This window comes from Lithobates pipiens, unplaced genomic scaffold, assembly GCF_037356315.1.
Source record: "Lithobates pipiens isolate NorthernLeopardFrog02 unplaced genomic scaffold, aLitPip1_a1.2 Scaffold_18, whole genome shotgun sequence".
Classification (NCBI taxonomy): domain Eukaryota; kingdom Metazoa; phylum Chordata; class Amphibia; order Anura; family Ranidae; genus Lithobates; species Lithobates pipiens.
Window position 1 is genome coordinate 568922142 of NW_027507758.1, and position 14325 is coordinate 568936466.

At 40.3% G+C, this 14325-nt stretch overlaps 1 protein-coding gene across 2 annotated transcripts in view; it reads right to left on the minus strand.

The window, feature by feature from the left end:
* Nucleotides 1-14325, minus strand: part of PKHD1 (PKHD1 ciliary IPT domain containing fibrocystin/polyductin) — a 975887-nt gene that overhangs the window by 36073 nt on the left and 925489 nt on the right. For both annotated transcript variants that reach the window (XM_077489019.1, XM_077489018.1), the window contains one exon: nucleotides 13743-13850. In XM_077489019.1, coding sequence (XP_077345145.1) covers nucleotides 13743-13850 — 108 coding nt within the window. The remainder of the gene's footprint in view (nucleotides 1-13742; nucleotides 13851-14325) is intronic.

The following is a 14325-nucleotide window of genomic DNA, read 5'->3' on the forward strand; positions in this document are numbered from 1 at the left end:
TTATTACATAGCAAGTTGTTTGGCTCCTTTTTGAATCATACTAATAACAGAAATAACCCATTTGGCCCTCATCAAAAGTTTACAAAAGTACAAAAGTTTGGCCTTGGTAGAGACACACAAGGTGACACACATTTGTTAACCTCTTCAGCTCCTGAAGATTTACCCACCTTCCTGACCAGGCCATTTTTTTGCAATATGGCATAGTGTTATTTAAACTGACAATTGAGCGGTCGTGTGATGCTGTACCCAAATAAAATTGATAATTGATATCCTTTTTCCCCCCACAAATAGAGCTTTCTTTTGGTGGTATTTGATCACCTCTGCAGTTTTTATTTTTTGCGCTATAAACAAAAAAAGAAGCAACAATTTTGAAGAAAACCCAATATGTTTTAATTTCTGCTATAATAAATATCCAAAAAAAAAATAAAAAAAAAATTTCTTCATCAGTTTAGGCCAAATGAAAAAAAAAAACGATATCTATTACTTTATGCTATATAACATACCCAATAAATGTTTTCAAAAATCAAATTTATTCATCAATTTAGGCCAATATGTATTCTGCTACAAGTTTTTAGTAAATAAAAAATCCAAATACGTGTATATTGATTGTTTTTTGCCAAAGTTATAACGTCTACAAACTATGGGATATATATTGTCTGGAACAGCCCTGCCAGATCATCAAGATCTTCACACTCTAAACGCAGAGACCGTTCAGCACATAAATATTCACGGGCTTCGATTTCGCTCTAATAGACCCTTTTTACAAAATCTGTAAAAGAAGCGATCGGTTGGGAGGGGTCGAAGGAAGCACCGTGCAAGACTCGGAAATATTTTCCAAATTTGAAAAAAGAGCCAGAGACTTTTCCATTTATAGAGGAGCTGGAGGACCTAATAAAAGACGAATGGCAGAGGCAGGAAAAGACAGCTAGCTTAAACAACAGACTAGCAAAATTATACCCACTAAAAGAACCAAATGTTAACCCTTTTATTTCAACACCAGTAGTGGACGTATCCATAATGTGCCTCGCCAGACACGTGCCATTACCTATTGAAGACGCAGTAATCTTTAGAGGTCCAGTTCCATTAACAGAGAGATTTCTAGCCAGACTGTGAAGATCCATCTCCACAGTAATTGTAGTGATAAGCTTCTGGCCGAGAAGTCCATGGTTCACAACCATCCTACAGCTAAGCATAGAGGAACCATTTCCACTACCAGTAACACCAGACCCACTCTCACAAGGCCGATTCCTACATCCGGCTCTGAAAAAACTCCATCTGACTGCCTGGAAATTGAGAGGTATAGGCTGCTAAATCAGGGATGCTCAATAAAGGTGGTTGCTACTTTACAACAGGCTAGGAAGAATTCAACTAATAACGCCTACAAGAGAGTATGGGAGAGATTCACCATATTTGCACAGCAGCAAGAGTGTGACCCGCTAGTACCCACAGTTTCACAAATTCTGGAATTCCTACAACCATGCCTAGATAAGGGCCTAGGCTCTAGTACACTGAAAGTTCAAGTATTTGCCTGCTGCCAATAATGGGAATAAAATGGGCCTTAGATTCTTTTGTCAATTTCTGAAGGCATGCCTAAAGATAAAATCACCAAAGAAGCCAACCTTTCCTAATTGGAATCTGGCCACAGTGTTGGGGGCACTATCAAGTCCACCTTTCCATCCCATCAAAGCAGTCTCCCTTTGGGATTTAACACTAAAAACAACCTTCCTTATTGCCATAACATCAGGCAAAAGGGTCTCAGAGGTGCAAGCTTTACAGATGAAAGAACCTAATCTGTTATTCTGCCCAGATAGAGTAGTTCTAAGATCAACAGATCAGTTCATTCCAAAAGTATCAACCGCTTTTAATTTTAATCAGGAGATCAGCTTACGTCAATGTCTCACTAGTCAAGGTGATCCACATCCTTTGGATATCAAAACCATTATTGCTTCATACCTAACGGTTACCAGCCCAATTAGGAAGATGGAAAATCTTTTAATGATTCTGCATGGTCCAAAAAGAGGACAATCTGTGTCTCACGCACAATAGCCTCTTGGCTAATTGAAGCCAACAAGAAAGCATACATTGCACAGCAGCTTCCAATACCTGAGGGCTTAAGGGCTCATTCTACAAGGGCAGTGGCAACATCATGGGCAGCATACTGCAGGGTCTCGGCCGAAACCATATGCAAGGTGGCTACTGGGTCATCTAAAACAACGTTCATGTTGCATTACAGACTAGATCCCGCGCAATTGACGACAGTAGAATTTGGGAAAAAAAATGTTCACGCAAATTCCTCTGTATCTTGTGAATAAATGAATACCTTATAAGCACCATAAAAAAGGAAAACACATGAGAAAACAAAAATGCTGCACACCCTGAATAATATTGAAAAAGGGATCAAGTTAAGGGGTCTTGGAGGACCTTAGGTTTAGGAGATACCATGCAACACAGTGTGACTGGTAACTATATAATAAGAGGTTTGCTATTATGTCTATATTTATATTCATGAATTCCAATATATGAAAATATCTTTCCACAGCGAACAAATCCTCGGAAGAAGACCCTGAGGGGTCGAAACGCGTCAAGATTTGTGCATTATCAACATTTCTGCCTTTTAATGTTGTGTACTATTGTGTTTAACTTAATTTGTGTTGTTTTTATATCTCCTGTACCACAGCTCATATTTTAACTGTCATTTTTATTGATGTCATTAATAAAATCTAAAGAATTTTAAATCATTTTTAGTATTTTTCTACCATACCCACTGCCTAGAATACCTTATAAGCACCCACCCATATAGCGAGTTATTTCGCAGTGTTTGCTGCCATGATGCGCCTAGGAAAACGGAAAATTAGATACTCACCTTTCCATAATTTTCCTTTCCTGACGCATCTAATGGCAGCACACAGCTGCCAATCTGTTTTAAGGCGATAGATCTATAGAATGGTGAGGTGGGTCTCTCTTCCATTCTTATAGCTAACGAGACCTATCAGGTTGTGGAGGTGGAGTCACATCCCAGTGTGTGCTGCCATTAGGAAAGGAAAATTACAGAAAGGTGAGTATACAATTTTAAGTTTTTCCCTCCTCTAGGCAGAAAGCAGCAGTTAACCCTTGCAGGGCAGGTTTCCTGGATTTGGGCTTTAAACTGATTTGGTGACTGGTCTCTTTAAAACAATTATGTGGACATCCCTGGCACTTCCTAACTTTGCTCAAGTTATTTTTCTTAACAACTCTCAGACTGCGTCCCCCTGCAATTGTATCATTGATCGACCTTATGATATTTACTAACTTTTACAAATACTTATTTTTTTTCCTCTAACAATTTTTCTAACAAAAGACAAGTAGAACATTTCATGAATATTCACCTTACATAGGAAACATGCTCATTTTTTTTTTTTGTTTAGGATGGCCCATCATAAAACGCATGTAATATGCCCAGTAGTGTTTGCTGTGCACCCCAAAGGACTTTCGGTAATTGTCAGTTCCACCAATTTCACACCCCCCTGAGTCACTGAATAAAGAGGCCTTTTTTCCCAGGCATGTTGTTCGGAAAGACTCAGGGGGAGCCAAACAATACAATGAAATACTGCAGAAAACTCCAACAATCATACTGACATGTGTTCCTCATTTAGACACGGGAATAAATGTTATTATCTATGGCATCTGGGCTATTTTTTACAAGGTGTATTAATAAAATATGATAGGGATATAGAACAGATCTATAAACTGCATTAAACAGGACATTAACCCTGTGCCTGAATAGACAGGCATGCATGTCTGTCTGTCTATTTCTATACACATATATATTTATCCTACATCTATGAACTTCCCCATTCTATAATTTGTGCAGTATGAGACATACCTCAGACTGCACTAATTCATAAATTCATACACTATGCTTCATGTTACATACTTTGGTTGCCCCATTCAAAAGATGTGCTGTACATGACATACCGCAGATTGCCCTAATTCATACACTATGCTTCATGTTACATACTATGACCGCCCATGTGCTGTACATGACATATAGTATCTCACAAAAGTGAGTACACCCCTCACACATACACTATGCTTCATGTTACATACTATGACTGCCCATGTGCTGTACATGACATATAGTATCTCACAAAAGTGAGTACACCCCTCACATTTTTGTAAATATTTTATTATATATTTCTATATAACACTGAAGAAATGACACTTTGCTACAATGTAAAGTAGTGAGTGTACAGCTTGTATAACAGTGTAAATTTGCTGTCCCCTCACAATAACTCAAAACACAGCCATTAATGTCTAAACTGCTGGCAACAAAAGTGAGTACACCCTTAAGTGAAAATGTCCAAAGTGGGCGCAATTAGTCATTTTCCCTCCATGGTGTCACGTGACTCGTTGGTGTTACAAGGTCTCAGGTGTGAATGGGGAGCAGGTGTGTTATTTGGTTTTATCGCTCTCACTCTCTCATCCTGGTCACTGGAAGTTCAACATGGCACCTCATGGCAAAGAACTCTCCGAGGATATTAAAAAAAGAATTTTTGCTCTACATAAAGATGGCCTAGGGTAGAAAAAGATTGCCAAGACCCTGAAACTGAGCTGCAGGAGGGTGGCCAAGACCATACAGCGGTTTAACAGGACAGGTTCCACTCAGAACAGGCCTTGCCATGGTCGATCAAAGAAGTTGAGTGCACGTGCTCAGCATCATATGCAGAGGTTGTCTTTGGGAAATAGACATATGAGTGCTTCCAGCATTGCTGCAGAGGATGAAGGGGTGGGGGGTCAACCTGTCAGTGCTCAGACAATATGCCGCACACTGCATTAAATTGGTCTGCATGGCTGTCATCCCAGAAGGAAGCCTCATCTAAAGCTGATGTATAAGAAAGCCCGCAAACAGTTTTGTGAAGACAAGCAGACTAAGGACATGGATTACTGCAACCATGTCCTTTGGTCTGATGAGACCAAGATAAACTTATTTGGTTCGGATGGTGTCAAGCGTGTGAGGAGTACAAAGACAAGTGTGTTTTGGCCACAGTCAAGCATGGTGGTGGGACTGTCATGGTCTGGGGCTGCATGAGTGCTGCCGGCACTGGGGAGCTACAGTTCATTGAGGGAACCATGAATGCCAACATGCACAGGTTTCCCTGATGAAGTCACGTGATGTAACGTGTAGGGCGTGGCCGAAAGTACAGAGTGGAATGGAAGTGATGTAAGAGGCGCCTGGAATGCAGTTGTTGCACTTTACATGCGCTTTTAAAAAAAAATTCTATGCAAGATTCCATTTGTCTTTTTAATAAATCTTTGGTTGTTTAAATGTTTTTACACTATGGGAGGCATTTATTTATTCTCACAACACCTGGAACTTTGAGCGACCTGGTAACCGGGAGTCTGGAAGTGGAAGCCCGCCACGACCATAAATACCTATAAGGCTGATTCAACATTACACAGAGGAGAGAGTTCTGTGAGCACTAAGCAATTGTGTGAAGTCAGGGGAACATTGTTTGCAGGAAAATTTAATTGGAAAGATTGTCTTACCGTCACTTGGAAGAACTTTTTGGACTATAGATTGATTATTTTGCACTATATTTTTTGTGACATCTAGCATGTCCCTTCTATTTAATATTTGTTTGTATTATTACGATGTCTCGCTGATCACTTTATATTTACATTCATCTATGTGCACTGTGTACACTATAGCTCTAGCAGCAGTTTCAGTTATCATTTTTTTTGTTTTATTCACTTGGTGGTGCGAGGGACCACACTTTTTATGCACTGTGACATACTGAAACAGAGCAAGATCCCCTCCCTTCGGAGACTGGGCTGCAGGCAGTATTCCAACATGATAACGACCCCAAACACACCTCCAAGATGACCACTGCCTTGTTAAAGAAGCTGAGGGTAAAGGTGATGGACTGGCCAAGCATATCTCCAGATCTAAAACCTATTGAGCATCTGTGGTGCATCCTCAAATCGAAGGTGGAGGAGCGCAAGGTCTCCAACATCCACCAGCTCCATGATGTCGTCATGGAGGAGTGGAAGAGAACTCCAGTGGCAACCTGTGAAGCTCTGGTGAACTCCATGCCCAAGAGGGTTAAGGCAGTGCTGGAAAATAATGGTGGCCACATAAAATATTGACCCTTTGGGCCCAATTTGGACATTTTCACTTAGGGGTGTACTCACTTTTGTTGCCAGCGGTTTAGACATTAATGGTTATACAAGCTGTACACTCACTACTTTACATTGTAGCAAAGTGTAATTTCTTCAGTGTTATCACATGAAAAGATATAATAAAATATTTACAAAAATGTGAGGGGTGTACTCACTTTTGTAAGATACTTTACCTCTGACTGTCCTAATTCATACGCTATGCTTCATGTTACATGCTTTGACTGTCCAAATCAAAACATTGTGCTATACATGACATACCCGAGGCTGTTCTGTTCTACACACTGTGAAATGTGTGATATATTCAATACATCCTCACTCCATACATGGTTTGTACACTATGCTGTACATTACTTACTCCAGGCTGCCTGTGCATACTATGCAATATGGTATATACTGTAATACACACCTACCCTTTGAATGCCGTGCTCTATGTTATTCTGAATAAGTCCACAGTATGTTGCATAGCCCAGGAAACTACTCTGTGTATATAACTATATATAACTGCATATAGTTATAACTATATAACTACTCTCTTGGTATACAACCTACTCTGGTTTGTACACTATACATTACTTACTCCAGGCTGCCTGTGCATACTATGTGTAGCAAAGTCTCTAGCCTCCTCCAGTCTAATGAAAACCTTCAGGGCCAAAGATAGGTGACATCCTTCTGTATGGGGAGGGCATGTTGCCTGGTATGGTTTGGGGGGGGGCTCGCTTGTCCCCACTCCCTTTCCTGACCTGCCGGGCTGTGTGCTCGGATAAGGGTCTGGTGTGGATTTTGGGGGGACCCCACACTATTTTTTCGGTGTGGCGGTACCCCTTAAAATCCATGCCAGACCGAAGAACCTCTTGGAGGGGGAACCCATGCCGTTTTTTTTTTTACATTGTGCATGGAGTTCCCCCTAAAGATTCATACCAGACAGTGCTTAGTATTGTTGGGTATCAAAGTCGGAAACCCTGTTCGTGGAAGTCAGACTTCAAGTTGCAGGGCAAAGTCGGATCCACAGTCGGACTGTCTTGTCAAAATTGCAGCCGCAAAATCACGTGACTTTGCAGTCGCAAAAGTGTGAAAGGGGCCTTATTCTGCTTGATGGGCACTAGCTTACAAATGTCACATCAGTCAGTGGGACGAATAGTTCCCCATTGTTGGTATCAGTGGGAGGAATAGTGCTCCATCATTGGTGTTAGTGAAAGAAATAGAGCTCCGTCATTGGTATCAGTGGAAGGAATAGTGCCTCCTCATTGGTGTAAGTGGGAGGAATAGTGCCTTATTGTTGGTGTCAGTGAAAGGAATAGTGCCCCCTCATTGGTGTCAGTGGGAGGAATAGTGCCTTATTGTTGGTGTCAATGAAAGGAATAGTGCCCCCTCATTGGTGTCAGTGGGAGGAATAGTGCCTTATTGTTGCTATCAGAGGGAGATATTATGCCCCACGGTGGGAGGAGTAGTGCCCCAAGGCCTGGATAAAGGCAAGTAAAGAGCTTCATCTGGCTCGCAGTCTGCAGTTTGGAGACCACTGCACTAGAACATCTTCCTTCCATTAATGCTATTGTATTGCAAATATATTTCTATACTACTATTTACAATAAAATAATCAAGTTTAAATGTATTTTAAACATTTTTTGTTACGGGAAGTCTTGTACCTGACAGACGTGTAGGATTGTGTTGTGTGCATCACTGTGGGCTCTCTGGAAAAAAAAAAAAAAAACTGACAATATTTACAGCTGCCATAAAAGTGTGTCTGGCAGTTGAAAAGGCAAGCAGACACCTTCCTATTGCGACTTCTGTTCAGACCCCCTAAATCTTCATTTTCACACTCCTCCCGGGCAGAGAGGCACAGGCAACTTAACTGTTTTATCATCAGGAAAAAGGATGTTAATAAAGAGGAAAACTGCAATTTATGAGCGTTGTTTATGGCATGCTACGGTTTTACAAGAGAACTCCCCGACACACGCTGGACCCGGCACTCTATAATTTGGTAAGGAAGCCATAAAATTGAACTTGTTGAAATAAACCAGTTTTCAAAGTAACACGGACATAATTGGAAGATTAGACTCATGTGCGGGGTCTGGAACGCTGGCTTGCTGGTCTTCGTTAAGATCAGGGCTTCTAGTTAACATATATAATATTGCAGGAAAAAAGAATTAGTTATACAACAGAATCAAAGGTAGGAAGCAAAGTTGTTTGGGGGAAAAGCAGAACACAGCTGTTATCGTTACATGCTTAAATGAGTTTTTGTAACTCGAAAAATGTTTCATTTACGGAAGCCGCCGCCTTGACTCGCGTAAAGCAGAATGCAAGCCAAACATCTAAAATACACTTAAAAATCCATCTTTATGAATGGTTTTATCTCCTAAGACATTTCTAATTCTGTTCAGCCACTCTAGTGATTCCCATAAGTCTTCCTCACTGTAGCCTGAAGGATAGTAAAGCTACGCTTCAGTTCAAACGCTTCCTGTGTCACTGCCCTACCTCCACCCTGCTCATTTCACAATAAGCCCCCATTCACACTTAAGTAGGATCTGACTAGGTTGTTTTTGTTTTTTTTGTTTTTGCATGGTTTTAATTGAAATACAGGAGTATCTTTATGGCTGGATAGTACATTTTTGGTCCCACTGACTTATGATGGGAGCGCTTGAAAATACACATTTTTTGCACATTCAGTGGAGCCAAGAATACCCCATTATGCTTCAAACTTACCTTTTCTAATGTCAGGAGTTGAGCTACAGGCAACTGAATGCACAAATGTGAACAAGGGCAATTGGAAAGACCAGGATTCCTACAATTAGGTGTTGCTTGCGTGGTGCTGTGGTAGGTGAGGTGCATTAGTAGCATGGCTTCTGTCCGGAGTTTCACGGTGTGCTCTCATTTGCCATCCTTAGGCCATATATGTACAGCTTCAGAGCAAGCATTTATACTAGAGTTATGGCTGCAGGGCTTGGAAGGGGCTCCCCACCGCTGTTCCTGGGCTCTCCCATTCCACCAGGGAGCATAGGACTTCTGCAGGCTGCAAAAAAACTGCTTGTAAAATATCCCTGCTCCAGTTGACAAGCTGGCACAGCCAGTCTCCAGATTATTCATCCTTCTCCACAAATGTAACATTTAGGAGCCCTATTTCTTTTTTATTTTTTGGATGGAGTAGGGAATGGTCAATTTTTCTCCTTTTTTTAGCTGTCTGTGGTATCACTAGCACCAAAAAGCTTGTATTGTAATGGTGTATCCTGGCGATAATGGTGAATGTAATGGGAGGCTTTTTTGTTGTCAGCGACATCCTCTCCTTTGAGTTGATCTACACTACAAGACTTAGCAATGGTCTGATTCCAATGGCACGTTCATATAAAGACTCTGTTGATACCTCTATGCTACTGATGAAGCTTTTCAGCGAAATGTGCTGAGTTTTGACTTGGTCCGAATACAAGATCACATGAAAAGGCTGGACAAATAAGCTCATTTTGTGTGGTAAATGAGAAGTTAAGAAGAACAAGTCATTAGAGACTTTTATTATACGTCATGTGTCATTCAATGATGTAACTATGTTGGTCTACACCAGGGGTGTCCAACCTGCAGCCCACATGTGGCCCAAGATAGTTATGAATCCGGTCCCCCAGGGTTCTGTGCTGGGACCAATCCTGATTAATTTGTTCATAAACGACCATGAGGATGGGGTAAACAATTCAATCTCTGTATTTGTGGACTATACTAAGCTAAGCAGAGCAATAACTTCTCCGTAGGATGTGGAAACCTTGCAAAAAGATCTTCACAAATTAATGAACATTCCCATGGGCAATAAGTTTAAAAGGCTAAAAACAAAACCTATGTGGCTCACAGCCAAAGTTAAAAAAGCTATAAACTATAAGAGAAGAGCTTTTAAAAAATATAAAAATGTAGGATCACTAGTGTCATTTAAATGTTACAAAGAATTTAACAGAATATGTAAAAAGGAAATCAAGGATGCAAAAATTCAAAACGAACGACAGATTGCAAAAGATAGTAGGACAAACCCCAAAAAATTCTTCAAATATATTAATAGTAAAAAGGTCAAGTCTGAGCATGTAGGCCCTTTACAAAATAATCTGGAGTGGGTGACTGGGGACAAAGAGAAGGCTAATTTATTAAATACTTTCTTCAGCTCTGTGTACACAAAAGAGCATGGGGGAGCGCATGTCCATAATGGGGGTGATAGTGACACAGCCCCAAATGATCCACAATGGCTCAAAAGTGATATGGTCCAGAAATATTTAGACAGAATAAAGGTGGATAAAGCACCTGGCCCTGATGGCATCCACCCACGGATCCTAAAAGAATTGAGCTCTGTAATTTCAGAGCCATTGTATCTAATTTTTAGGGACTCCTTAATGACGGGAATAGTCCCACTGGATTGGCGCAGGGCGAACGTGGTGCCTTTATTTAAAAAGGGATCAAAGTCTTTACCAAGTAACTATAGACCTGTTAGCTTAACTTCTATAGCTGGGAAGATACTGGAGCGTTTAATAAAAGACCACATCGATGAGTTCTTGCTGAACAAAAACACTTTAAGCAACAGAAAGCATGGATTCATGAAAGACAGAAGTTGTCAGACAAATCTAATTTCTTTTTATGAGGAGGTAAGTAAAACCTTGGACAGAGGGGTGGCGGTGGACGTGGTATACTTGGATTTTGCAAAAGCGTTTGATACAGTTCCCCACACACGGCTCATGTGTAAGGTAAAGTCTACAGGTTTGGAAATATCAGTTTGTAAATGGATAGAAAATTGGCTAAAAGACAGAATTCAGAGAGTAGTGGTTAATGATTCTTACTCTGAATGGTCTAAGGTTATCAGTGGTGTACCCCAAGGTTCAGTGCTGGGACCCTTACTTTTTAACATCTTTATAAATGATATTGGGTCTGGGATCAAAAGTAACATTTCTGCCTTTGCAGATGACACCAAGATATGCAGTGGAATAATGTCCTTACAGGATGTCTCCAATTTACAAGCCGACCTCAATACACTGTCTAATTGGGCGACTATGTGGCAGATGAGGTTTAATGTTGATAAATGTAAAGTTATGCACTTGGGGGCTAAGAATATGCATGCATCATACATGCTAGGGGGAGTACAACTGGGGGGATCCATAGTGGAGAAGGATCTGGGGTTTTTGGTAGATCATAAGCTCAATAATAGCAGGCAATGCCAAGCTGCTGTTTCCAAAGCTAGCAAAGTCCTTTCTTGTATTAAGAGAGGTATCATTTTGCCCCTGTTCAAATCATTAGTAAGACCTCACCTGGAATATGCAGTTCAGTTTTGGGCACCAGTTCTCAAAAAGGATATCGGGGAACTGGAGAAAGTGCAGAGAAGGGCAACCAAACTGATAAGAGGCATGAAGGAACTCAGCTATGAGGAGAGATTAGAGGAACTGAATTTATTCACTCTTGAGAAGAGGAGAATAAGGGGGGATATGATCAACATGTTCAAATATATTAGGGGTCCATATAGTGAACTTGGTATTGAGTTGTTCTCTGTATGGTCAACCCAGAGGACAAGGGGGCACTCTTTACGTCTAGAGGAAAAGAGATTTCATCTTCAAGTACGGAAAGGTTTCTTCACAGTTAGAGCTGTGAAAATGTGTAATAGACTCCCGCCAGAGGTGGATCTGGCCAGCTCAGTAGATTGCTTTAAGAAAGGCCTGGATACTTTCCTGAATGTACATAATATAACTGGGTACTAACATAGGTAAAGTTGATCCAGGGAAAATCCGATTGCCTCTTGGGGGATCAGGAAGGAATTTTTTTCCCCTGTTGTAGCAAATTGGAGCATGCTCTGCTGGGGTTTTTTTTGCCTTCCTCTGGATCAATTGTGGGCATAAAATTGGGTATTTGGATTGTACAATTATTTTTTTATTTTATTTATTTGTTTTTAAGGTTGAACTGGATGGACTTGTGTCTTTTTTCAACCTGACTAACTATGTAACTATGTAACTATGTAACTATGTAATGGGATGGGCAACTACATGGCAAATGAGATTCAATGTAGAAAAATGTAAAATAATGCATTTGGGTGGCAAAAATATGAATGCAATCTATAGACTGGGGGGAGAAACTCTGGGGGAATCTAGGATGGAAAAGGACCTGAAGGTCCCAGTAGATGATAGGGTCAGCAATGGCATGCAATGCCAAGCTGCTGCTAACAAAGCAAACAGAATCCCTTCCCTTCCACAGGTGGTGGTCTCAGGCGGGTGCATCAATAGTTTCAAGAAACTATTAGATAAGCACCTGAGCGACTGCAACATACATATACACTGTAATACTGACATATAATCACACACATAGGTTGGACTTGATGGACTTGATGTGTCTTTTTTCGACCTCACCTACTATGTAACTATGTAACTATGTAACTCAAAATTGTAAACTTACATAAAAATGTTGATATTTTTGGGGGGAATATTTTTTTGAAGCCTGTCAAATGAAAAATGTGACAGTGTCTCTTCCCTAGATTCTTATACGTTTTATTTACACCGAAAAAATATTCCACTCTTCAGAATCGCGCCTTATCCATTTCATCAGTTTTCGGCAGCACCTATGTTTGTGAGAAACTATTTTCAAGGATGAAGCACACAAGAGGTAACATTTCTGATGAGCATCCTGAAAATTCATGGAGAATTGCTACCACATCAAATTTAGATATTGATGCATTCGTTTATCAAAAACCATGTCAAATATCAGACTTATTTTCTGTTTCCCTCTTTTACAATAAAATATAATACAAAAAAATAAAGTTTTATTGCTCAGTCAGATACATTATCTATATAGGTAAACGTTAACTTGTGATCTGCCCAATTTTTTCTGTTCATCAGCGATCCTTATTGTTAGTGTATTTTATGTGAAGCCCAAGACAAGACAATGCATCTTCTTCCAGTGTGGCGCAGGAAGGTTTGACACCCCTGGTCTACAACATTTGAATACATTTTAACTACTTTTGTAATAAATCTATATTTTTATCCAAACATTTTGTGTTGCTGATTTTGAGTTCCATAGAACCTTGTATTTTTGGTCTTGACTACATTAAGGGATGAGGGGGCCATTGTTTACCTCTCGATATACCTGTATGAGTATGTTAGATTACATACTTACCTTATTGCCTATTGCAGGGCATGCCGTTATCTTTTTGGCAAGATTCCTGTATAATGCAGAGCAGCCCCAATCTCAGATCACTAGATACTCTAGTCCAGTGCAAGAGCGTCTTCTTGCAAGATCCGGGTTGTTCTGTATTTCTCAGAATCCCACCGGAAGGAATGTGGGGTCTCTCTTGCCGAGGTGTGACTGGTTGAAGATGAGGTTGAGGTAAGTATACTTAATTTAAAAAAATGTGTACAGTTATGTTTTTGGAGCACTACCATGCAGTGATTTTTTACAGGTGGATGGGACATGGACCATTTTACTGCAAGGTCTGCTTTTAGAAGCTTTTCCTTTGTATGGCTTGCTGGTAATATAGTTTTCAATGCATATAGTAGTATATTGCTCCCCAAGCTAGCCACAAGGCATGATCTATCCAGAAATGACTATGAGTGGAGGAAAGAAAAAACAGAAAAACCATGGAGAAATACCTGGAGGTGATGTCACATTAAATATCAGGCACCAGTTGGATCTAGAACTTGAGACGACCAGGTTGGAGAAGTTAGCCCATCCATCTTGTATCAGCACCGTGGTGTTTCCTGGAAAGCCAAACATGTCTCAAGTTTAGAGCAGTAGTTGAATGTAAATTTTCAGATTCCAATACTCTTTCATCAAGTAAAAAGACAGAAGGAAAATACAAATACTTAGCAAGACATAAGATAAACTATAATTCTTTTAATGTTTTGATAAATACATTATTAACTATACAACAGATCATCATTAAATAACATACCGCAAAACTCAAGATTTTGACATAAAGCAGTACCTGTCGTGTCCCCTACCCCTGCCAAATAAATAAGATTTGTATCTTAAAGGGTATGTTTACTTTCAGGGAAGACAATCTGTACACCATTGACTGCACAAGGTGCCTCAGAGCTTGTAAGCATCTTAATGCTCGCAATGGTGAGTGGTCATAGTTCAGTGATGACATGTAAATGCAATGACCAATTGTTATTGCTAGCATTATGATGTTTACATGCTCAGGGATGCTAGTGCAGTATACAGTGTATGGCT